Consider the following 25,161-nt stretch of genomic DNA (forward strand, 5'->3'; position numbering starts at 1 on the left):
ACACTGCTGTGTAGACATTGCCTAGAGATCAAGTCTAGTCCCCTGCCCTCATGGCAGGACCAAGTGCCATCTAGAGCAGTGTAAGACCAAGGAACACCAAACAATATTTTTTTAATTGAGGAACACTGAGGATTTTTTGTTAAGCCAAAAAAAAAAAAAAAAAAGGGAGAGGGAGGCAGGGAAAAGTTATTGACCCTCCCCCCCCAAAAAAAAAGGGTCGGGGGGAAAGTTATTGGGGGGGGGGGGAAGGGTCACCTGCCCCTTTAAGGGTGGCCATTTTGAACTCTGTTGTTCTCCGCGGCACACCAGTGTGCCATGAAACACAGTTTAAGAAACACTGATCTGGATCATCCCTGACAGGCAGCCTCCCACCACCTCCCTAGGCAATTTGTTCCAGTGCCCAACCCCCCCACAGTTAGGAACTGTTTCCTAATGACCAACCTGCCGTTTAAGCCCATTGCTTTGTGTCCCGTCCTCAGAGGCCAAGATGAACAAGTTTTCTCCCTGCTCCTCTGTGACGGACCGGGCCGTGTCTGGGCACAGCTGAGGGTGTCCGCTCAGGGCGAATTGCTCAAATCCGGGGCTCCTTACAGCCCCCCTGACTGGTGACCTCTCCACACAGGCCACAAATCAGTCCCACAGAGCGCTTCAGCTGCCTGCCTGAAGCCTCACGAGCAAAACCCCTCCGACACCCCAGCAATATCCGTGCCCCAGATGGCCCCGGGCCTATACACAGGTGGGGGGTCCTAGCACCCAATCCCACCTACCCCGAACAAGTTCTGTCCGGTTCCAAGAAACCAGCCACAGATCCCTGGTCAATTTACCCTCTGGACCTTACCCATAAATCACGCTGGGCCAATCCTTTAGAATCTATATCTAAAGGTTTATTAACACAAGAAAGAAAAGCATGAGAGTAAGGTTGTTAAAGAATATTACGTTACATGCACTGAATCTCCCAGTCCTCGGTGCAGGCTCTAGCAGAGATGTTACAGCTGCTGGTTTAAAAGTTCTTATTGCACATCCTAGCATCAGGATGGGTTCACAGGTCTTCCGGGCTCTTCGATCCCTGCAATGCTGCCTCTGGGATGAAGTGCTGAGCTGAGAACAAAATGGCACCGACCACATGGCCTCTTTATACCCCCTTCCTGGCCTCTTCTGGTATGCAGCAGGTCTCCTGGTCCTCAGCCTCTCTCTGCTGGCAGCTCTTAGGTCTCCACCCTCATGCTTTAGGTGTGTCTTTGGGCCATCAAGTGCCATTGTTCTACAGGGCTTCGCTACTCAGCCTGTCCATAGCCATGCTTAACCACATTCCAAGAAATATTCAGCTTCCACACAGATTACAGATTCCTACCTACACACACAGACATTATACACTCACATAAATAGCGTACATAAGATCAACAAACAATAATCTCCCATTCAATACCCCACATGGCTCCCTTTTATACCAATTTCTGGGGCCAACACCCCCACCTAGGGGTGCAGCAGCGATCTGGCTGCTTCCCTCCAATTCGGTAATGTGACACCCCACAGTTAGGAACTGTTTCCTAATGACCAACCTGCAGTTTAAGCCCATTGCTTCGTGTCCCGTCCTCAGAGGCCAAGATGAACAAGTTTTCTCCCTGCTCCTCGTAACACCCTTGTAGGAACTTGAAAACCGCCATCCTGTCCCCTCGGTCTTCTCTTTTCCATACTAATGAAACCCAATTCTTCTTCGAGTGCTTGCTCATGTCCTTTGAACATAGGTGTGTGCGCTCACCGCGTGCCAGAAGATTTTCCCAAAGCAGTACCTGTAGGGTCTCAATGCCCCCTGGCATGGTGCACTATATAGGGTGCTCCTGGGCCCCTCTTTCCTCAGTTCCTTCTTGCTGCCAGTGCCAGTGCCAGTGCCAGGCACAGCGTGTGCCAGTCTTAGCTGTAGCTTAGTCTTCCCTTTGTGTTGTGGTGCAGGTGGAGCTCCAGTAGCTAAGTATGTGGCAGTGGTTTTGTTTGGCATTTGTTAGTTCTCTTGGGGTGCGTCTACACTAGCCCGCTAGCTCGAACTAGGGAGGCTAATGTAGGCATTCGACCTCTCTGGCCATTAAAGCCCTAGTTCGAACTACCAGTTAAACCTCATTCCAGGAGGAATAACAGGTAGTTTGAACTAGGACTTTAATTCGAACTACCGGGTCCCTGCCACGTGTAGATGCGGGCAATAAATCCGGACTCGTACATTTCAAAAATGGCGACTGGCTGGGAAGATGCAAATCAAGCGCAGGATATTTAAATCCTGGGCTTGATTTGCAACTTCGAATGCCTACTTTAGCCTCCCTAATTTGAACTAGGGGGCTAGTGCAGACATACCCTTGCAGACTCAGCCTGGGTGGGGCTGCAAGCTGACTCTTCACTGTTTGGAAAAGTGCCACCCATGAGGGTCCTTTCGTCCCAGAACCACCTAGGACAGAGGAACCCGTCTCAAAGCCTTGCTAATGGAGTCTGCACCAGCTCCCCAGAGCCCAAGCACCACTGCTCCCCCACCACCACCAACTCGGCACCGAGCTTCCCCCATGGCACGGGTGAAACGGGCAGAGAGAAGTCCCTGGGCCCTCGCAAAGACCAGCTGATGGGCCTCAAGATAAAGCCCAGGCCTCGCCGAGCTCCCCCGCCCCGTCGCTGTCCCCAGCCCTGGAGGTCCATCTGTCTACGCCAGAGGCCTTGCAGGCCACCTGGACCATGCTTGTGCTGCCTGGGCCTCAGCATAGAGGGAAGCTGCTGTTCGCCCTTTGGTCACCAAGCACCGCAGAGCCCTGCTCCCCTCCTGTGCCAGAGAGGAGAGCACCACCCCCTACAGACGATACTCACGCGCCGAGCTACTCCAGCCATCGTGGCACGTTACCCTCCCCAGCAACCTCCCGGCACTGGGACTCACCGCCCTGGCGCTGTCACCACGCACGAGATGGAGTTCCACAGAGCGCGGAAGCCCCGCCGGGATCGTCGCCCTCCCGGTCACCGAGGTCACCATTGGTCGTGGAGTCCCAATCCCGGAAAAGCCGCCCCACTCAGTCCTGGGGGTCAGGCAGCATTCGATCCTGCAGCGTTTCCTCACATTCTGCCTTCACCCCTCCAGCGCAGGCCTCTGTGCCTCGCCCCACACCACCGCACGTGGTACCGCGGCCTCTTGCGGCGCACCATGGCCTCAGCCACAGCGGGAGACCCAGGGGTGCCCTGAGCCCCCTGGGGATTCCCAGTCCAACCCCAGGTTGCAGCTCTGGTGCCGGGGCTTCACAGGCTCCCTCAGTGCCCTCACCTTCCTGGGGGCAACCAATGGAACTTGCTGCACCACCCAGACAGGAGCTGCGGCGATGACCAGCAACCCTCATCACTGGATGAGGCAAGAGTGGCTTCCCCACCACCAGTGCCGCCAGCTGACATGAGCTCACCAGGATCTCCTGCAAAGAGCTGCGAGCAGCTAGGACCTTCAGGCAGAAATGTGCAGGAGACCTGCCTTCCTTTCCGGCATCCTGGGACAGGCGGCGCCTGCCAGGGTGGCTCTGCCCCTGCACAAGGTGGTAGCCAAGATAGATGCGAGGGGTCTGCCAAAGGCCTCGTCTATCCCACCACTAGAAATGGGCTGAGCGGAAGTACTTCATTCCTGCTAGGTACTTATATACTCAGCTGCCCCCAATCGCTCAACCACAGGGGATGCCAGAGCCAGCCTGCCCCCCTTGAAGGAATAAAGATTAAAAACTCCTGGACTAACTTGCATGCAAACTTTATTCCTCAGCCAGCTTTCAACTCAGGGGGCCTTCGCCTCACACTGGGCTTGCATGGTATCCCAGTCTGCTTCAAGCTCCGCATGTCCCAAGCCTGGATCCCAGGGGCTGGTATGCCACCCTCCACCGCAAGGGAGCGATTCCATATTGTGATCTTCAGAGAACACAGGTGCTTCCTACAGTTCAAGGAAGGCCTGAGCCACCACCACTGCCTAGATGGCTACAGGTGGGGTAGACATCCATCTAGGCAGCTATCAGGGATGATCTAGACCAGGGCTACTCAACACGCTGGGGGGTTGGGTTTACACAGGGCTCAACATGTGGCCCACAGATGGGGCCCTTTGAATGTGTCCTCCACTAGGAACACACTCCACAGCAGCGAGGCCTCTCCTAGGCAGGGTGAGCACTGAAAGACAGGTGGACGGGCTGGCGGGAACAGACGGGTGCAGGGTGTTGGTGTTTCTACCCCCAGGGAGGAGGTGCTGGGAGCACTGGGGCATTGTGGGAAGTGCTTGCTGCTTAGCCTTGCAGGCAGAGCCAGGGAGGTGGCTGACTGGCTCACACTGGCCACATTTGGGTCCGGTGCCGCGGCTGGGCAGCCCTGGCTCCATCCTTCATGGAGCGACAGACTTCCGCGTGGGGACGTCATCCCTGCTGGGAATCCAGGACAGGGCTCCCAGACACCTGTCCTTGTTTGCCTCTTGTGTCCGGCCTGACTCGCCCAGCTCCCTGCCTGCTGCAGGTTGGAGCGCTCTGGCCTGGAAACTTTTCTTTTTACACTAAAATCAAACTGAACACCCAAAACACTGCTGGACCATTGTCTTTGCTAAGAAGCATTAAAAATGCAACAAAGAAGAGACGCTTGTTGGATGAACACAGTGTGTTTGGGAGATGGAATTCGCTTTTGTGGAGATGAATGGAGATGAAAACAAACGTGTCTCTGTCAAAAGATCATCGCTGCATTAAAGAAAACAAACCTGCAATGGCACCCTGAGTTCAAAGACTTGTATCCACCTGATAGCAATTTAAGGAAAACTAAGATAACCTTCCAGTAAGAAATGTAGTAGTTAAATTCCTGGGCTGTCACTGGTCATTCAAAGTGCTGTCATATGGGTGGAAGTCAGGTGAATACTGCATTTTATTAATATCAGCAGCACTGTCTTAAATGGGGCCTGTGTCTTGTGTAGTCCTGCCTTAATCTTTGTATTCATGCCTGTCAGTGTGAAAGAAGCTGTTTGTATAGATATATGTGCAACCACACCTAACTGGCAGCCCTTGGCGTGTGCGGTGAGTATCGGTGTGTCCCCCGGGGCTTCCAAAGTTGAGTAGCCCTGGTCTAGACGTTGCTTAGTCCTGCTGTGAGGCAGGGGACTGGACCCAGTGACCTCTCGTGGTCCCTTGCAGTCCTAGTGTTCGGTGATTCTATTATTCAGTTTGCTGTCCTGCCCTTCGGCCTGGTGATGTCCCCATGGTCTTCACTGAGTGTGTGTTGGTCGTTGAGACATATCTGAGGTGCCAAGGTGTGCAGGAGTCTCCTTACCCGGATGACTGGCTTGTCAAGGCTCCCACGAGGCCCAAGGTCCAGCACAACGTAACACTGCTACTGGACACATGCCACCACCTCGCTCTCCTGACAAACGAAAATAAGTGCCAACCCAAACAATCGAGGTCATCGGGGCCATTTGGATTCCACCGAGGCCAGGGCATTGTTCCCCCAAGAGAGGTTGAAGCCCTGTCAACCCTCTTATGACAGCTTAATCACTCAACCATGACCATGGTGCGGGTGTGTCTGTGGATTCTTGGGCACATGGCAGCCTGCACGTGCGTCAGACCCCCTGCCAGGCTATGGCTAGCGTATGTGTACACTCACTGGGTCCTGGATCACGTCCTGTAAACCCTCAAGTGATGAACCTCTGGGATCCGCTTTCACCAGCATCCACTGCACTGGACGGACCTCGTGGCGGACTCTTCCGATTGCGGGTGGGGTGCCCACGTGAATAGGAGAGTGGTCTGCAGAAGAGATGACCTCCATATCCACTTCAAAGATCTCAGGGCATGTCTACACTAGCTCGTTAGTTCAAGCTAGGTACGCAAATGAGAGCAACCGGAGTTGCAAATGAAGCCCGGGATTTAAATATCCCAGGCTTCATTTGCACGTTCCCGGGCGCCGCCATTTTAAATTCCCCCTTATTCCGAACTCCGTGCCTGCGGCTACACGCGACACAGAGTAGGTAGTTTGAATTAGGATCTCTAATTCGAACTTCCGTTACTCCTCGTGGAATGAAGGCACGGAGTTTGGACTAAGGGGGGTTTTAAAATGGCGGCGCCTGGGAACATGCAAATGAAGCCCGGGATATTTAAATCCCAGGCTTCATTTGCAACTCCAGTTGCCCTCATTTGCCTACCTAGCTCGAACTAACGAGCTAGTGTAGACATACCCTCAGGGTGCTCAGAAATGCGTGTGCAGTGTTTCTTCCTCAGGCAAGGCGGTACAGGTCCTTACCAGCAATACATGCACCATGTACTACATCAACAGGCAGGGCGCTGCTTGATCCCCAGAACTCTGCAAAGAAGCAATTCACCTGTAGGAAGTCTGTGCTCTCCACAGCATCGTGTTGGAGAAGCGTCACCTTCCCAGGGTACAGAACACGGTCGCGTCCTGAATTCCCCCTCTCACCACAAGTGGGCTCTTCATCCCAACATCACTTCCGCTCTCTTCCACGAGTGGGGTTCTTCCCTCGTGGGTCCTAAGGACATATGAACCCAAGAAGTTCAGACTGAGTCAGACCAAAGGTCCATCCAGCCCAGTGTCCTGTCTGCCGACAGTGACCAGTGCCGGATGCCCAGAGAGAGGGAACAGAACAGGGAATCATCAAGTGATCCCTCCCCTGTTGCCCATTTTCAGCCTCTGATAAACAAAGGTTAAGGACACCATCCCTGCCTAGCCTGGCTAAAAAGTATTGATGGACCTAACCTCCATGAATCTATCTAGCTCTTTTTTGAACCCTGTTAAAGTCCTGGCCTTCACCACATCCTCTGGCGAGGAGTTCCACAGGTTCCTAAGGAGTTCCACAGGTTGACTGCGCTGTGTGAAGAAAAACTTCCTTTTGTTTGTTTTAAACTTGCCATCTATTAATTTCATTTGGTGACACCTAGTTCTGATGGGAACGAGTAAATAACTTTTCCTTATTCACTTTCTCCACACCTGTCATGAGATTATAGACTCTGTCATATCCCTCCTTTGTCCCCTCTTTTCCAAGCTGAAAAGCCCCAGTCTTTTAAATCTCTCTTCATGTGGGACCCGTTCCAAACCCCTCAGCATTTTTGTTGCCCTTCTCTGAACCTTTCCCAATGCCCACAGATCTTTTATGAGAGGAGGTGACCACATCTGTACGCAGTATTCAAGATGTGGGCATCCCAAGGTTTTCTCTAGAGGCAATAAGAGATTCTCTGTCTTGTTCTCTGTCCCTTTTTCAATGATTCCCACTCTTCTGTTTGCTTGTTTGCCTGCTGCTGCACACCAAGTGGATGTTTTCAGAGAACTATCCACCATGACTCCAAGATCTCTCTCCTGAGTGGTTGTAGTTAAATTAGTCATAGATCTGGAAGAGGTCATGGAGTCCAGCCCCTTGCCCAAGGCAGGACCAACCCCAGCTAGTCCCCATCATATTGTTTGTCTAGTTGGGATTATTTTTTCCCATGTGCGTTACTTTACGTTTCATTTGCCATTTTGTTGCCCAGTCACTCAGTTTGGTGAGATCTTTTTGAAGCTCTTTACCGGCTGCTTTGTTCACGATGAAGGAGATCGCGAGAAGTAGCAAATTCTGCTCCTGGTTGGGCTCGAGGAGGGCTCCATGCTAGATGCCTTCCTGTTCCTGTGATCAGAGCCTTCTGTGCATCTCCCCTCGCCAGCGGAGTGCTCCAGGAAATCAGACCGGACAGGGCGACGGGTTCTTATCGCACCAGCCTGGCCCCTCCAGTGCTGGTTTGGCACACGCATGAGCCTAGTGTCCTGTGCCCCTGCCCATTGCCCCTCCCTCCGGACCTTTTGTCCCAGGATAATGGGGGCCTTCTGCCCCCGGCCTGCCAGCCACGTCTCCTTGCCACGTGGCTCCTCAGTGGCTGAACCTCCCGGAGCAGGCCTGTGCAGACGAAACGCAGAGGGTAGCGTACTCCTCAAAAGGAGATATGCTCGACTGACGTGACGGCATGGGCGCAGCAAAGACACAGCCTGTCTGGAAATTCTTGACTGTCTTCTCCACCTGAAGCAGCGGGGTCTAGTTGTAGCCTCAGTCCGGGTCCCCCGGCTGCCGTTTCCACATTTCATCTGCGGATTTAAGGTCTCGGTCTCCTCCCCCCACACCCAATCTCATCTCTGTTTCTGAAGGGTCTGCAAAGACTCCTCCCTTCCACTGCCTCGTCTTGGCATGGCCCATGGGACCACTCGCTGCAGCTTCTCTCTCCTTTAGCGTGGCCTTCCGGGTGGGGGGGGGGGGGGCAGAGCTCCATTAGCTTCCGCACACCTGCTTCTTGAAGGGTAGGTGCTTCAGCTTTGGCTTCATCCAGCCTTCCTCCCCAGACAGTCTCAGCTGCCCATCTTGAGAACGGTTTTCTGCCCCCGCCTCGGGCAGACAATGAGGAAAGGCGTCCCCATGCACTGGGGCTATGTCTAGACTGCATCCCTCTGTCGACAGAGGGATGCAAATCAAGCACATCGAAATTGCTAATGAAGCAGGGATTTAAATATCCTGTGCTTCATTACCATAAACATGGCTGCTGCTATTTTTCAGAACGAGTTGTTTTTCAAAAAAAGGGCAGTCTAGACGCGGCTCTGTCAAAAATAAACCCTTTTTCGACAGATCGGCTGCGTCTAGATTGGCATGATTTTCCGGAAATGCTTTTAACGGAAAAGTTTTCCATTAAAAGCATTTTCGGAACAGAGCGTCTAGATTGGCACGGACGCTTTTCCACAAAAGCACTTTTTGCGGAAAAGCGTCCATGCCAATCTAGACGCACTTGTGCACAAAAAAGCCCCGACTGCCATTTTCGCGAGAAGCACTGATTTCTTACAGTAGGAAGTCAGTGCTTTTGCGGAAATTCAAGCGGCCAGTGTAGACAGCTGGCAAGTTTTTTCCAGAAAAGGGGCTGATTTTCTGGAAAAACTGGCCAGTCTAGACACAGCCATCCTGTATGAGGTTTATTTTCAACAGATCTGCGTCTAGACTGCCGGTGTGCGTGTCTGTGTTTTTTCCCGAAAAAACTCCATTTAGAAAAAAAGCAGCAGCCATATTTATGCTAATGAAGCTCAGGATATTTAAATCCCTGCTTCATTAGCAATTTCGATGTGCCTAATCTGTTGACAGAGATGTGTAGTCTAGACACACCCCCAGTGAATGTCGGGGGGCCCTCACATGCTACTTGGCAAGGACAAGGCCCTTCCACAAGTCCACCCAGATCTTTGTGGCCTGTGCTGAGCATTTGCAGGGCTCCCCGTTCTCTTCCTACAGGCTCCCCACTGGGTCACATCTGGCATCTGCGTATGCTAGGAGCTGGCAGGGCCCAGCCGCCCGTGGTGGTCAGGGCCTGTTTGACTAGGGCTCAAACCTCGTCTCAGGCTTTTCTCGCTCACGTCCCCACCCAGGACACCTGCCCAGCAACGATCCCCCTTCACATCCCATTATGCCACCCCCTTGCAACACTGCTTGCAGCCCCCTGTGCTGAAGGGACATGAGCAAGCCCTCGAAGAGGGAAAGTTACCTGTTTCCGTAACTAGTGCTCTTTGTGCTGTGCTGCTCACGCCCAGCCAACCTTCCCCTCCCCTTCTGGCAGGAAGGAAGTGGGGCGGGAGGAGCCCGGGAGAGCCCTACAGAGCCCTGAGACCTGGGCCCCTGCAGGTACTGTTCATAGAATCATAGGACTGGAAGGGACCTCGAGAGGTCATCGAGTCCAGCCCCCCGCCCTCAAGGCAGGACCAAGCTCCGTCTACACCATCCCTGACAGATGTCTATCTAACCTGTTCTTAAATATCTCCAGAGAGGGAGATTCCACCACCTCCCTTGGCAATTTATTCCAAGATTTGACCACCCTGACAGTTAGGAATTTTTTCCTAATGTCCAATCTAAACCTCCCCTGCTGCACTTTAAGCCCATTACTCCTTGTCCTGTCCTCAGAAACCAAGAGGAACAAATTTTCTCCTTCCTCCTTGTGACACCCTTTTAGATATTTGAAAACCGCTATCATGTCCCCCCTTAATCTTCTTTTTTCCAAACTAAACAAGTCCAGTTCATGAAGCCTGGCTTCATAGGTCATGTTCTCTAGACCTTTAATCATTCTTGTCGCTCTTCTCTGTACCCTTTCCAATTTCTCCACATCTTTCTTGAAATGTGGCGCCCAGAACTGGACACAGTACTCCAGCTGAGGCCTAACTAGTGCAGAGTAGAGCGGCAGAATGACTTCACGAGTTTTGCTTACAACACACCTGTTGATACAACCTAGAATCATATTTGCTTTTTTTGCAACAGCATCACACTGTTGACTCATATTCAACTTGTGGTCCACTATGACCCCTAGATCCCTTTCCGCCATGCTCCTTCCTAGACAGTCGCTTCCCATCTTGTATGTATGGAACTGATTGTTCCTTCCTAAGTGGAGCACTTTGCATTTCTCTTTATTAAACCTCATCCTGTTTACCTCTGACCATTTCTCTAACTTGCTAAGGTCATTTTGAATTATGTCCCTATCCTCCAAAGAAGTTGCAACCCCACCCAGTTTGGTATCATCTGCAAACTTAATAAGCGTACTCTCTATCCCAATATCTACATCATTGATGAAGAAGGATTCATGATTGTTGAATCCACTCAGTGACTGCGGTGAAAATGTCTCCCATTGAGGAAAACTCGTACGCTGTGGATAGATTCAGCTGGCTGTGAGGGAAGCGATCTGTGCCGGTGGACAGAATGGTAGTCTCCGGGCGGGGACCATAAACCCTGGTGTGAGTTTCAGTGCATGATGCAATAAGGGGTGTTTTGGGAACTGTGTGCCACTCCCCAGGACTTGGCTCCATCTGCTTCTTAGCAGGTGGAGGGAGGTACTGGGGGTGTCACTCTGTCGGGTGCCTTGAGGAAAGGAGGGGGGTGGTGCTTCCCATTCCAGCTCCTGACCCACTGAGAAGGAGCCATGTCTGTTGCAGACTGCCTTGTCCCAGGGCGAGTCCACTCCTTCCCCAAGGGGGGTGGGTGTCGGTCTTCTGGGGCCCCTCAGTGGGGCTCAACCCCACGTGTCCTAGCGGTCAGGGTCAGTAGTAACACCCTTTCTTGCCAGGGCAGTCAAGCCTAGCGGCCAGAGTGAGCACCCTTTCTCCACAGGGCGGTAAGGTCTAGCAGCTAGGTCAATAACCATGCCCACTTCCTGCAGGGCAGAGTAGCCTGGCACCCAGAGAATCACAAAGCTCCCTTCCTGCACGGTAGTGTTGCCTAACAGCCAGAGTCACTAGCAACACCCTCTTTTAGAAGGGCAGTAAGGCCTAGTATTCAGCATCAGCATCTCTGCCCCCTTCGCACAGAGCAGTGTGGCCTAGCAGGCAGAGTCAATAGCAACAGGGAGGGTGCAGCCCCAGCAGGGTTGGTAAGGATGGGGTAGGGGACCCAGGCCTGCTCCCTCCACTGGGTCCCTGTCAGCGGTGGAGCGGACCCGCACTAGCTCAGCAGGGAATCCCACGCAATACACCGAGTGCCCAAGGTACAAGTCCCTTCCTACCCGTCTCTCCAGAGTCGCCGTCTCCACCTCCTCCCTCCAGGCCTGGCTCCCCGCTCACTGGCAATGGCAGCTGGGTGAGCTTCCCCTCGGCTCCTGCAGCACCTCCTCCCTCATCCACAGTCAGCCCGGACTGAGCTGCTCCCCAGGCCTCTATAGCAGGCCTCCAGCTGGAGCGTGCTCAGTGGGGCTGTGGGGGCGGGGTCTCCTCCACCAGGTAGCCAGGGCTAACACCTCAGCCCCAGTGTGGGATTAGTACACCCCCTCACAACCCTACAATAATTTCTGGTGAAATTAATGGGCAGCGGGTTTTAAAGGAAGGCAAAGAAGGATTTTTCACACAACACAGAGTCAACCTGTGGAACTCCTTGCCAGAAGATGTTGTCAAGGTCAAAAGTATAACTGGGTTAATGCAGGATGAGTTCATCACTGGCTGTTGTGTGGGCACATGGCAGAGCCATCCCCAGTAGTCAGGGTGCCCTACGCAGGTGGTTCATGGGGGCCAGCCCTTCTACAGGGGCAGGCTGAGCACTCTCCGTGTGGCGGAGTGTGACTGCCTGGCGACCTGCGCGCTAAGAGACCTGGGACTTGCCTTTCAGAGGAAGGTGAAAGGACACGTGCAACTGATTCTGGAGCGGCTGCTGCGCACCGTCAATCGCAGGGTAATCGTCCTCGACCAGGAGCACGACCTCCGAGTGAGTTCCCGGCTTGCTGGGTGTGGTGCTGAGCTGGCCCTTCCGCGAGAGTCCCTGGAATCGCTGGAGCCAAGGGCTAATGAGCTGCGGGTGGGGTCCGTGGGATCGCCGGAGCCAGGGGCTGCTGAGCTGCGGGTGGGGTCCGTGAGATCGCCGGAGCCAGGGGCTGCTGAGCTGCGGGTGGGGTCCCTGGGATCGCCGGAGCCAGGGGCTGCTGAGCTGCGGGTGGGGTCCGTGGGATCGCCGGAGCCAAGGGCTGCTGAGCTGTGGGTGGGGTCCGTGGGATCGCCGGAGCCAGGGGCTGCTGAGCTGCGGGTGGGGTCCGTGGGATCACCGGAGCCAAGGGCTGCTGAGCTGCGGGTGGGGTCCGTGGGATCGCCGGAGCCAGGGGCTGCTGAGCTGCGGGTGGGGTCCGTGGGATCGCCGGAGCCAGGGGCAGCTGAGCTGCGGGTGGGGTCCCTGGGATCGCCGGAGCCAGGGGCAGCTGAGCTGCGGGTGGGGTCCCTGGGATCGCCGGAGCCAGGGGCAGCTGAGCTGCGGGTGGGGTCCGTGGGATCGCCGGAGCCAAGGGCTGCTGAGCTGCGGGTGGGGTCCGTGGGATCGCCGGAGCCAAGGGCTGCTGAGCTGCGGGTGGGGTCCCTGGGATCGCCGGAGCCAAGGGCTAATGAGCTGCGGGTGGGGTCCCTGGGATCGCCAGAGCCAGGGGCTGCTGAGCTGCGGGTGGGGTCCGTGGGATCGCCGGAGCCAGGGGCTGCTGAGCTGCGGGTGGGGTCCGTGGGATCGCCGGAGCCAGGGGCTGCTGAGCTGCGGGTGGGGTCCGTGGGATCGCCGGAGCCAGGGGCAGCTGAGCTGCGGGTGGGGTCCGTGGGATCGCCGGAGCCAGGGGCTGCTGAGCTGCGGGTGGGGTCCCTGGGATCGCCGGAGCCAGGGGCAGCTGAGCTGCGGGTGGGGTCCCTGGGATCGCCGGAGCCAGGGGCTGCTGAGCTGCGGGTGGGGTCCCTGGGATCGCCGGAGCCAGGGGCTGCTGAGCTGCGGGTGGGGTCCCTGGGATCGCCGGAGCCAGGGGCTGCTGAGCTGCGGGTGGGGTCCGAGGGATCGCCGGAGCCAGGGGCTGCTGAGCTGCGGGTGGGGTCCCTGGGATCGCCGGAGCCAGGGGCTGCTGAGCTGCGGGTGGGGTCCCTGGGATCGCCGGAGCCAGGGGCTGCTGAGCTGCGGGTGGGGTCCGAGGGATCGCCGGAGCCAGGGGCTGCTGAGCTGCGGGTGGGGTCCCTGGGATCGCCGGAGCCAGGGGCTGCTGAGCTGCGGGTGGGGTCCGTGGGATCGCCGGAGCCAGGGGCTGCTGAGCTGCGGGTGGGGTCCCTGGGATCGCCGGAGCCAGGGGCTGCTGAGCTGCGGGTGGGGTCCCTGGGATCGCCGGAGCCAAGGGCTGCTGAGCTGCGGGTGGGGTCCGAGGGATCGCCGGAGCCAGGGGCAGCTGAGCTGCGGGTGGGGTCCGAGGGATCGCCGGAGCCAGGGGCTGCTGAGCTGCGGGTGGGGTCCGTGGGATCGCCGGAGCCAGGGGCTGCTGAGCTGCGGGTGGGGTCCGAGGGATCGCCGGAGCCAGGGGCTGCTGAGCTGCGGGTGGGGTCCGTGGGATCGCCGGAGCCAAGGGCTAATGAGCTGCGGGTGGGGTCCCTGAGATCGCCGGAGCCAGGGGCTGCTGAGCTGCGGGTGGGGTCCCTGGGATCGCCGGAGCCAGGGGCTGCTGAGCTGCGGGTGGGGTCCCTGGGATCGCCGGAGCCAAGGGCTGCTGAGCTGCGGGTGGGGTCCGAGGGATCGCCGGAGCCAGGGGCTGCTGAGCTGCGGGTGGGGTCCCTGGGATCGCCGGAGCCAGGGGCTGCTGAGCTGCGGGTGGGGTCCCTGGGATCGCCGGAGCCAGGGGCTGCTGAGCTGCGGGTGGGGTCCGTGGGATCGCCGGAGCCAAGGGCTGCTGAGCTGCGGGTGGGATCCCTGGGATCGCCGGAGCCAAGGGCTGCTGAGCTGCGGGTGGGGTCCCTGGGATCGCCGGAGCCAGGGGCTGCTGAGCTGCGGGTGGGGTCCGAGGGATCGCCGGAGCCAGGGGCTGCTGAGCTGCGGGTGGGGTCCGAGGGATCGCCGGAGCCAGGGGCTGCTGAGCTGCGGGTGGGGTCCGAGGGATCGCCGGAGCCAGGGGCTGCTGAGCTGCGGGTGGGGTCCGAGGGATCGCCGGAGCCAGGGGCAGCTGAGCTGCGGGTGGGGTCCGAGGGATCGCCGGAGCCAGGGGCAGCTGAGCTGCGGGTGGGGTCCCTGGGATCGCCGGAGCCAGGGGCAGCTGAGCTGTGGGTGGGGTCCCTGGGATCGCCGGAGCCAGGGGCTGCTGAGCTGCGGGTGGGATCCCTGGGATCGCCGGAGCCAGGGGCTGCTGAGCTGCGGGTGGGGTCCGTGGGATCGCCGGAGCCAGGGGCTGCTGAGCTGCGGGTGGGGTCCGAGGGATCGCCGGAGCCAGGGGCAGCTGAGCTGCGGGTGGGGTCCCTGGGATCGCCGGAGCCAGGGGCTGCTGAGCTGCGGGTGGGGTCCCTGGGATCGCCGGAGCCAGGGGCTGCTGAGCTGCGGGTGGGGTCCCTGGGATCGCCGGAGCCAGGGGCTGCTGAGCTGCGGGTGGGGTCCGAGGGATCGCCGGAGCCAGGGGCAGCTGAGCTGCGGGTGGGGTCCCTGGGATCGCCGGAGCCAGGGGCTGCTGAGCTGCGGGTGGGGTCCCTGGGATTGCCGGAGCCAGGGGCTGCTGAGCTGCGGGTGGGGTCCCTGGGATCGCCGGAGCCAGGGGCTGCTGAGCTGCGGGTGGGGTCCGTGGGATCGCCGGAGCCAGGGGCTGCTGAGCTGCGGGTGGGATCCCTGGGATCGCTGGAGCCAGGGGCTGCTGAGCTGCGGGTGGGGTCCCTGGGATCGCCGGAGCCAGGGGCTGCTGAGCTGCGGGTGGGGTCCCTGGGATCGCCGGAGCCAGGGGCTGCTGAGCTGCGGGTGGGGTCCGTGGGATCGCCGGAGCCAGGGGCTGCTGAGCTGCGGGTGGGATCCCTGGGATCGCTGGAGCCAGGGGCTGCTGAGCTGCGGGTGGGATCCCTGGGATCGCCGGAGCCAGGGGCTAATGAGCTGCGGGTGGGGTCCGAGGGATCGCCGGAGCCAGGGGCTGCTGAGCTGCGGGTGGGATCCCTGGGATCGCCGGAGCCAGGGGCTGCTGAGCTGCGGGTGGGGTCCGTGGGATCGCCGGAGCCAGGGGCTGCTGAGCTGCGGGTGGGGTCCGAGGGATCGCCGGAGCCAGGGGCAGCTGAGCTGCGGGTGGGGTCCCTGGGATCGCCGGAGCCAGGGGCTGCTGAGCTGCGGGTGGGGTCCGAGGGATCGCCGGAGCCAGGGGCTGCTGAACTCAGCTTGCCTCTTAGGGGAGGGACCTGCTGGAGCCAAGTCCAGTGTTGCCCTCCCAGCCTTGGCGCTCCTTGATCATGCTGGCGTGACGGGGCGGGGCAGAGCAGAGCTGGCAGGCCCACTGGTTTCTGGAAGGGCTGCCCAAAGGATTCAGGGGGCCTGGGGCAAAGCAATTTTGGGGCCCCCTTCCTTGCACTCCCTGTCTCAGACCTCAGACATTCTCGTGGAGGCCCGTGGGGCCCGAGGCCTGGGGCAAATTGTCTCACTTGCCCCCCCCCCGGGCGGACGTGGCTTCTGGCTCTGGTGCACTCTGTCTGGGGGCTGCCTGGGGTCTCTTCAGGAGCTCTGACCATGTCCTGGCTCTGAACTGCTCGCACACGGATCCCGTTCCGGGAGCGACTGCAGCACATGAGAGAGCTGCTCAGAGACAGGCTGCCTCGCCTGTGCTAGGCGTCAAGGAAGGCACAAGTGTTGTAAAGGGGTGGTCGGAGTGTCTCCTTCCATGTGGCAGAGGGAGAGAGACGGTTGCTCTGGACCTGCCAGGTTGGTGGCAAGGGCCTTTAGGGAGGGACCCAGCGAGTGAAGGGGGCTTGGAGGGGATGAGATGGGACCGGCACTCATTGGATGACGTTTGTGTTCCTGTTGCTTCTGGGCCACCTCGTCGGCATGCGCGGGCCGAAGGAGCGGCCGTGGCGCTGCGGCGAGGTTTGGAACAGCAGCGCCGATGAGGAAGACTGGGGGAGGACGTTAGGGAGCAGCTGCAGTACCGCGCGCCGAACCCTCCGCCCCGGCCCCGGCCCCGGCCACCTCCCGTTGAACCTTTGCTGACCCCCGAGCTCGCCGAGTGACAGCCGCCTTGCCCGACTTACCCGGTACCGCGTCATGCCGGGCTCTCTCCGGGCATGGGCAGCAGCCCACATCCGCCCAGTGCCTGTGTTGCCAGCCCTGGTTTGCAGACTGCAGGGGCCTGGAAGCTTGTTACGTGCCCAGATCCAAACTGCACCCGTCATGGTCAGCGTCCCTGAGCGTGTGTGCGATGGGAGCAGTGTGTGGGGAGAAGGAATTCCAGGGACCAGCCCTGTGCTCACTTTCTGCCCCTTGCCCTCAGAGCCCCTGCTCTCTAAGCCCCCAGGGAATGTCTGCACGCCCCCGGCAGCCGCTGGGGTACTCCCCAAAGTGCCTGTTTCCCATGCTGACCTATCCAGGGCCCCCAGCAATATAGGTGCACCTCTGAGCTCCCACCCCTCCTGTCAGGAACCCCTGTCCTCACTCAGCCGGCTGACCTGTGGCTGGGGGCCACCTCCCTGTGAAGTGTCTCTTGGCTACAGGGGCTCTTGGAAATGCACAACCTGAATGCTTCACTGATGTAGATGTCACAGCCAGGGACCTACCATCCTCTCCAGCTGCCCAATACGGCCCAGGTGCATGGTCTGACCCAGAGCCCACAAGCAGCCTGAACACTCTCAGCAGGTGCCTAGGACTTGCCAGCTGTGGCCTGGCTGCTCAGCGATCTTACTGCAGGGCCTGCTCATGGATGCTGACAACGCCGGCAGGTCAAAGGAAGCTCCAGCGTGCTGGGCCCTGGGAACCGTGCAGCTGCAGTTTCCTGCCTACTTAACCCCCTAGCAGACCCAAACTTCCCTCGTTCCTTCCCCACCGGGGCCACGTCTGGACTGCAGGCTTCTTTGGGAAGGAGCTTTTCCGGTAGAGGTCTTCCAAAACCCTTCTTCCGAAAGGGAGCGTCTGCACTGCCAGAGCACATCAAAAAAGCCATCTGCTTTTTCATCCGTGTCCATGCCGAACGGGCGCGCTCTATGGATGGAGCGGCCCCCGGGGCCCCTGTGCTTCTTCCTCTTCTTTGGAAAGAAGTCCCCTTCCCCGTCCACGCACACCTCTTCCCAAAGGCTTCACCAGTGTCGGGAAACCGCTCTGGCTTTTGATCTCTTCAAAAGAACACGGCTGCAGTGTGGACGGAAGTGACGTTTTTCCCCAAACCTCTGTGGTGCAGATGTAGTGGGGTGAGACGGGCAAGACTGGCTCCACCTACTACACAGGGCTCCTGCTCGCTACAGCCACACGGCCAGATGCATCTTGTGACATTCAGGGCAGACAGATGTGGGTGGATCACGGGGAGTCTCGGGCTCGGGGTGTGTCCGTTCCCGCAGACACGCCCTAGTCAGACTGGACCCCAGTCTCTCCCTGGTTGGGTTATCTGGCAGCGGCTGCGCAGGCTGTGGGTGGTGCACTGCCCACACAAGGCCCAGACCCTGAAGTGCTCAGACGTCAGACACTCACTCAGTTCTGTAGTGGGTGCTGGGGCCCAGTGTCCCTGTGAAGGAGACCAGCCCCTGCCACGGATTGAGTCCTGAGTCCCTCGCTCCCCCCGACCATTGTGCAGCTCACAGCTGGATTTTCGGAACGGCAACGTCGTGCTGGCGCTGGGTGGAGTTTAGGGAGTTTTCTGCTCTGCGCTCGGCACTCGCGCCAGCCCCCTGCTCTGGGCCCCTCACTAAACGGATGCTGGATCGCCCCAGCGTGGGCTGCCTGGAGACCCTGCAATGCTTGAGCTGCCCGTTTCTCCTTGTAATGAGTCGGTGAATCTTGCAGCGAGGGAGCCCTGTGCTGCCTTCCCTGCCAGGCCCCGCAGAAGGCAGGAAGAATTCGGCTTCCTCTCCCTGCCGGGACTCAGTAGCAGAACGCTTCAGATCAGAGGTAGCAGGTCACAGGTGAAATGAGTGGGGCTGGTCTCAGCTGTGCCCCAGCAGGCCAGCGCCTCGCCACGGGCCCGCTCTGCTCTTTCCTGAGCAGGCTCTGCCCGACGCCGAGGAATGTGCTGCACTTAAAAGGGGATGAATGAGCCTCAGGTTCCTGGCCAGGCCAGAACACAGAGCTTGCTCTCTGGCACTTGCTGATGTTCCTGCTCCCTCCCGACAGCCCCATCCCCTCTGCTGGCCCGAAGGTCAGGGTCCCCTCACACAGCCAGTCCAGTCCCCCTGGGTACCTGGTGCTCACACAGCACTGGGGGGAGTTTCACACTCAGCTGCACAGGGCGAGGCTCTTCCTGCCTTCAGCTCCCCAGGGTGGTAGCTGGGAATCAGCAGGTGCTTTGCTCTGATTAAACCCTGTGACTCATGATTTCAGAAATCCAGGCACAAAGAAGGTGCACTCAGCCCAGCCTGAGGAGGACTTAGGCCACATCTAGACTTACGCATGGATCGATGCTCCGGAGGTTGATCTTCCGGCATTTGATTTAGTGGGTCTTGTTGGGACCCACTAAATCAAACGCTGAGGATGTCCCCCTCACGAGGGGCAAGGGAAGTCGATGGGCGTGCTGCTCCCATCGCCCTCCCGCTGTGGTGATGGCACCACAGTTTGAATCACGGTCTGTCAACTCCAGCTCCACAATGAACAGAGCTGGAGTTGCGGGAACGTACTCCCTAGTGTAGACCTGGCCTTGGCTCCCCTGTCTCCTGGACAGTGAACCAGAGTGGGCGGGACAGTTTATGACTATGGGGAAAGGGGACCGGCGCTGTGCTGAGGAGAACTTGTAACGTGGGCAGGACGAGAGCTCCTGAGATGTGTCTGATGGAAAAGGCCATGCTCCCCCCGGGCTCTCTGGAGGACCCTTCCTGCTCCATTTGGACTGTCCCAGACATGGATTGAGGGTCACCTCGGGTCCCTTCCTAGGAGGGTTCTTCCCTAGTCTCTTCTGGGCTCTCCATTTGGCAGCTTGAGGGCAGTGTTCCTTAACCCGTGTCCCTGTGTTGAGGGGCAGGCGGAGGTGTGCCGCAGAGAACAACAGAGTTCAAAATGGCTGCTTTTCTTTCTCATAATAAGTGCTTGGTGTTCCTCATAAAAAAAGTTCCTCAGTTTTAAAAAGTTTTAAGAAACACAGTTGTAGGGACAGGGTCCCAGGCCTGTGCTTCTGCCCCCAACTTTTCAGTGTGTAAAACACAATTGCAGGGTCTCTTGTTAGGCTGCTGAATGCCGAGCCTGGAAGCCACAAATCTCCAGGTATGTTTGATTAAACCCAAGTGACTGAAAAGCAGCTGCCGGGTGCCCGGGGGGGAGCGGCGACTCAGAACTGTGCTTCTCATTCCCCGGGGAAAGGGGGCGCCTGCCCTTGCAGATCAGAGAAGGGGGCCGGGGTGCGGCCCCCAGTTCAGCTGCACTGAGGGACAGACAAGACTGCAGCAGCTTTCAGCATGGCTGCCATGTTTACCCGGGGTGCAGGGAGGACCAAATGCTCCAAACAGCAGGAGCCACTCACTGTCTTTCTATGTAAAAAGACTTGCCTGCAAGAGTTGGTGGAGAGTTTACTGATTTCTCACTCGGTACAGTGGTGTTCCCACTCCCCCACCCAATGGACCCGAGGGCCGTAGTATGTTCACCTGGGAGGAGGCCAGAATACAAAAGCTGGTGCTACCCACACCCTAACCTCAGGGCGAGGGAGAGAAAGGGTCAGAGTGCTTGGTGTGTCAGCAATGGAACGTCTCTTTGGCAGTGGGGCCCCTAGTGTCCTCCGGCCTTGGCCATGTGGCATTTGCATCGCCCTCAGGCAGCACCACGTCACAGGAACCAGAAACATTTGCGCCTGGATTTTTTGGAGTCCAGTTTTGCCAGCAGCTTCGGCACTGGAGACAGCTCCTGCCGACTTGGCATGGTGGCCCGGGCTGTGGTGGGGGAACTTTGCCTTGACTCGCCCTCAATGCTGCTCAGCACCCGCTGGAAGCGGCCTTCCTGCTGCCGAAAATCATGTTCCACACTAGGGGAGCCACAGAACAAAGAAGAAAAAGTTAAGAAACATTTCAGATGCTCATCATTCAAGTGCAGTCAGTCCCAGTGAAAAGAGCTGGATCGACAGCTTTAGAGAGTGCCGTCCTTTCCACAAGCTACTCTTGCCCCTGCCCTGCCCTGCCAGGATCCACCTTGCCAGGGGAGCTTAGTGGCCTCAGTCTCAGATGGGACTTTTAGCAAGGAGGACTGGGGGCTTTTGTGGTGTGGACACCTGTCCTGGTCTGAGACAGCAGCCCGTGCCCACCCAGCCGCTCCACCGCCGGGAATGATCTCAGCACTACGGAGCCCACAGGAGGTGACAGTCAGCAATCTCTCTTCAAAGCCCATGGTGGACACTTACAGAACAGCTCTCCTCCCGCTGGGTCCAAAGTGCTTCCCACCCTTGTCTGCCTGTCCAGGCTGTCTGGAGGGCCCACTCGCCGGATTAGCCCCAGTAGGGCGCCAGGGCTGAAAAGCAGCTCGCGCCTCTGAGGGGTGCACGATTGCACCAAACACTTATTCCACATGCATGTGTGGTGGGAGTCCCGCGAGCCCACAAAGGGCCAGGCAGGGGCTCCAAGGGGAAGCACGTTCCAGAGCTGAAAGTTCCTCACTGCGAATCCCAGGCTGCTCTCGGCAGCATCGCTGCAGGAGCCACTTCCCCATCCAGGCACACCAAACCTGGAGCCTGGTCCCTGTGACTGTTGGCGGGGCCTGTGCTAGGGTGTACTGGGCCCCGAGGGACCCTGGCTAGCGGCCTCACAGTCCTTCCGCATCCCACCCTGAAAAGGAGCAGGGAAGGGAAGCAGCCAGTCGGAGAGCAGGAGGGGCCGGAGGAGTAAGGAAGAGGGCTCCTTGCTGGAGCTCAAGGAAGGCAGGTGTTGGTGGCACTGGCCTGTGATGAGGAGCTGAGGACAGGGCGGAGAGGAAGGGACGCTGTGGGAAGCAGCCCAGCAACAACTATTACAGGAATCAGCACGTGGCTGCTATTTTAAGAGTCCCTTCCTCTCCACCCTGTCCTCAGCTCCTCAACACATACATAGAATCAGAACCATAGAACTGGAAGAGACCTCAGAAGGTCAAGTCCAGCCCCCTGCTCTAGGCAGGACCAATCCCAACTAAATCAACCCGGCCAGGGCTGTGTCAAGCCGACACTTAAACACCTCTAGGGATGGAGACTCCACTGCTTCCCTAGGGAACCCATTCCAATGCTTCACCACCCTCCTAGGGAAATAGTTTTTCCTAATATCCAACCTGGCCCTCTCCCACCACAAGACCATTGCTCCTTGTTCTGCATCTGTCACTGCTGAGAACAGCTTCTCTCCATCCTCTTTGGAACCTCGCTTCAGGAAGTTGAAGGCTGCTCTCAAATCCCCCCTCACTCTTCGCTTCTGCAGATGAAACAGACCCAAGTCCTTCAGCCTCTCCTCATAAGTCATATGCTCCAGCCCCCTAATCGTTTTGGTTGCCCTCCGCTGGACCCTCTCCAATAAACTCCACATCCTGTTTGTAGTGGGGAGCCCAGAACTGGACACAATCCTCCAGATGTGGCCTCACCAAAGCCGGATAAAGGGGAATAATCACTTCTCTGGATCTGCTGGCAATGCTCCTCTTAATGCATCCTAATATGCCATTAGCCTTGTTGGCTACAAGGGCACATTGTTGACTCATATCCAGCTTCTCATCCACTGTAACCCCCAGGTCCTTTTCTACAGAACTACTACTTAACTGGTTGGTCCCCAGCTTGTAACTATGCTTGGGATTCTTCCGTCCCAAGTGCAGGACTCTATACTTGTCCTTGTTGAACCTCATGAGATTTCTAGTGGCCCAATCCTCCAATTTGTCTAAGTCACTCTAGACCCCTATCTCTGCCCTTAAGCATATCTACCTCTCCCCCCAGCTTAGTGTCATCCGCAAACTTGCTGAGGGTGCAAGCCATCCCCTCATCCAGGTCATTAATAAAGATATTGAACAAAACCGGTCCTAGAACCGAACCTTGGGGCACTCCGCTAGAAACCGACCGCCATCCTGACATCGAGCCATTGATCACTACCCGCTGGGCCCGACCTTCTAGCCATCTTTCTATTCATCTTACCGTCCATTTATCCAATCCACATTCCCTTAACTTGCTGGCAAGAATATTGTGGGAGACTGTATCAAAAGCCTTGCTAAAGTCAAGGTATATCACATCCACTGACTTTCCCATGTCCACAGAGCCAGTTACATCATCACAGAAGCTAATCAGATTGGTCAGGCACGACTTGCCCTTTGTGAATTCATGCTGACTATTCCTAATCACTTTCCTCTCATCCAAGTGCCTCAAAATGGATTCCTTAAGGATCCCTTCCATGATTTTTTCAGGAACCGAGGTAAGACTGACCAGCCTGTAGTTCCCTGGATCATCCTTCTTCCCTTTTTTGAAGATGGGCACTACATTTGCCTTTTTCCAATCATCCGCGATTTCTCCCGATCTCCATGACTTTTCAAAGATAATGGCCAAAGGCTCCTCAATGATATTTGCCAACTCCCTCAGTACCCTCGGATGCATTAAGTCCGGACCCATGGATTTATGTACGTTTAGCTTTTCTAAATAATTCCTAACCTGTTCTTTACCCACCGAGGGCTGTCCATCTTCATCCCATCTTGCGTCACTTAGCGCATTAGTCCGGGAGCCCACCTTGTCCGTGAAGACAGAGGCAAAGAAAGTACTTCAGCTTTCCCCACATCATCTGTCACTGGGGGTATGTCTACACTACCCTCCTAATTCGAAATAGGAGGGTAATGTAGTCATACCGCAATTGCAAATGAAGCCCGGGATTTGAATTTCCCGGGCTTCATTTGCATAAAGCCGGCCGGAGCCATTTTTAAATGCCGGCAGTTCGAACCCCGTGCCGTGCGGCTACACGCGGCACGGAGTAGCTAGTTCGGATTAGGTTTCATTCCACGAGGAGTACAGCTAGTTCAGATTAGGAAGCCTACTCCGAACTAGCTACTCTGTGCCGCGTGTAGCCGCGCGGCACGGGGTTCGAACTGCCGGCATTTAAAAATGGCGCCGGCCGGCTTTATGCAAATGAAGCCCGGGAAATTCAAATCCCGGGCTTCATTTGCAATTGCGGTATGACTACATTACCCTCCTATTTCAAATTAGGAGGGTAGTGTAGACATACCCTGGGTTACCTACTAGGCCTTCCTTGAGCTCCAGCAAGGAGCCCTTCCTGGCAGAGTGGCTACAGCCCCAAGAAGGGGACAAGTTTCTGACCAGACTTGAAAGGCTCAGGACGGGAATGAGGAACCTCCGAGGGCCCACGATTTGTCGGACTTTGTTCCCCTGTGAAGGGGATGGGAGTTGAATAAGTGACCTGGCTGGAGAGCTGGAGCACTAAGGAGCATGAGATGCGAAGCACTTGCAGGGAGAAAGCCTTGCAGGCACCGGCCTACACCAGGGCAGGTACAGACTTGAAGCTGGGCCAAGGGCAGCGCAGCAGATGCCAAGTCTCAGTGACAGGCTCTGCTGGACCCGTACCCTGGACAGTGTGACTCAGCCGCAGGGCTGCGCCACTGAACTCACCTGACACGGTTACCAGCCGCCGGGGCCCTGGGAGCAGAGAGTGCTGGTTTCCCCCAGCGGACAAGGAGGCGCTCGGGGGAGTGAGTGAGTGGCTCCTGGTAACAGGGCCCTTCCAGCCAGGGTGACGTGTTGCCTCGATCCCCGGCGGCTATCGAAGCAGGGAGTAGCCGCCCTCTTCCACCTCCTTAGCTCCTTGGCTGCCCCTGGCTGTAAATCGGGTGGGGCCACACCTGACTGAGAGAGCCTGGTTTCTGAGAAGGGCTGGAAGATACACAGCTGAGAGGGGCCCAGGACTAGCACCCAAGCTATTGCAAGAGGGAGAGAAGCAGCAGCAACCTCATCATGCCTGGCAGGGTTTGGTACCAGCCAGAATGGACAGCGGCTGGAGCCAAAGCAAGAGATGTCCTAGAGGTGACCTCACTGCCTTTTCCTGGGGGTGACGGAAAGGGCTGGACCTGTGGAGGGGAACCCTCCCCAGACACAGCTGGGTTCCACCCCTAGTTCTGACGGATGCAGGGGAAGGATCCACTTCTCTCCACCCTAGACCTACAGCCTCAGCTCAGAGAGTAAAACCTATCCCTGACGACTCCCCCGTGCAGGGTTCTCTTGGATTGGGTTTGGATCTAGGAGCTGTCGGATTCAGCCTCGCTGGAGGGTCACTCTAAGCCTTCCGCAGAACAGAGTTCAGCCCCTCCATCCTACCGCCTGGCTTCTGAGCGGAGCCACTGACTCGCCTTCCTCTTCCAGAGCGCATGCGCCGCGTGGGTCATATGGCTTCCCTGGGCATCTCAGCCAAGACCACGGGAATTGCCATGGTGAGTCAGGCCGTGCCCTGCTTCCGGCAGTAGGCAGCACCACCTGCTTTGGGGAGACTTCCTGTCTCATCCAGCCCTTTCCTGAGCGCTCTGCACACTGTCAGCTGTCCGAGTGCTGGTGCTGGTGCGCACTGAGCTGCTGGTCTCAGGGAACTGTCCATGACGATTCCACGATCTCTAACATCTGTCAAACTTCTAACCCCTGGCTCAGTGAGAACAGTGTAACTTCTGTGCCCGGCCACACAGTATCGCTGTCATGGACCAGCTGAGCATTTGAGGGCTGCATAACAGCTGAAGGTCAGAATAATACCTCAGCCATAAGTGTTGCTGTAGGCGAGTTTCCTGGCTACCATGCCCACCTGTCCACAGACACGTAGACTGCAACGGGA

General features: G+C 57.5%; 2 protein-coding genes across 3 annotated transcripts in view; one reads left to right on the forward strand and one right to left on the reverse strand.

Annotated features, from left to right (window-relative positions):
* Window positions 1-25,161, forward strand: part of LOC102455798 (dedicator of cytokinesis protein 2-like) — a 336,752-nt gene that overhangs the window by 204,516 nt on the left and 107,075 nt on the right. Inside the window, exon 28 of one of the 2 annotated variants that reach the window (XM_075917669.1) lies at window positions 12,104-12,199. The exons of the other annotated variant lie outside the window; for it this stretch is intronic. Coding sequence (XP_075773784.1) covers window positions 12,104-12,199 — 96 coding nt within the window. The remainder of the gene's footprint in view (window positions 1-12,103; window positions 12,200-25,161) is intronic. 2 annotated transcript variants of the gene reach the window in all.
* The window catches only part of LOC142825635 (uncharacterized), a 71,876-nt gene continuing 66,627 nt past the window's right edge, over window positions 19,913-25,161 (reverse strand). Inside the window, exon 4 of the mRNA XM_075917671.1 lies at window positions 19,913-20,378. Coding sequence (XP_075773786.1) covers window positions 20,183-20,378 — 196 coding nt within the window. The 3' untranslated portion in view covers window positions 19,913-20,182. The remainder of the gene's footprint in view (window positions 20,379-25,161) is intronic.

This window comes from Pelodiscus sinensis, unplaced genomic scaffold (assembly GCF_049634645.1).
Source record: "Pelodiscus sinensis isolate JC-2024 unplaced genomic scaffold, ASM4963464v1 ctg107, whole genome shotgun sequence".
Classification (NCBI taxonomy): Eukaryota; Metazoa; Chordata; order Testudines; family Trionychidae; genus Pelodiscus; species Pelodiscus sinensis.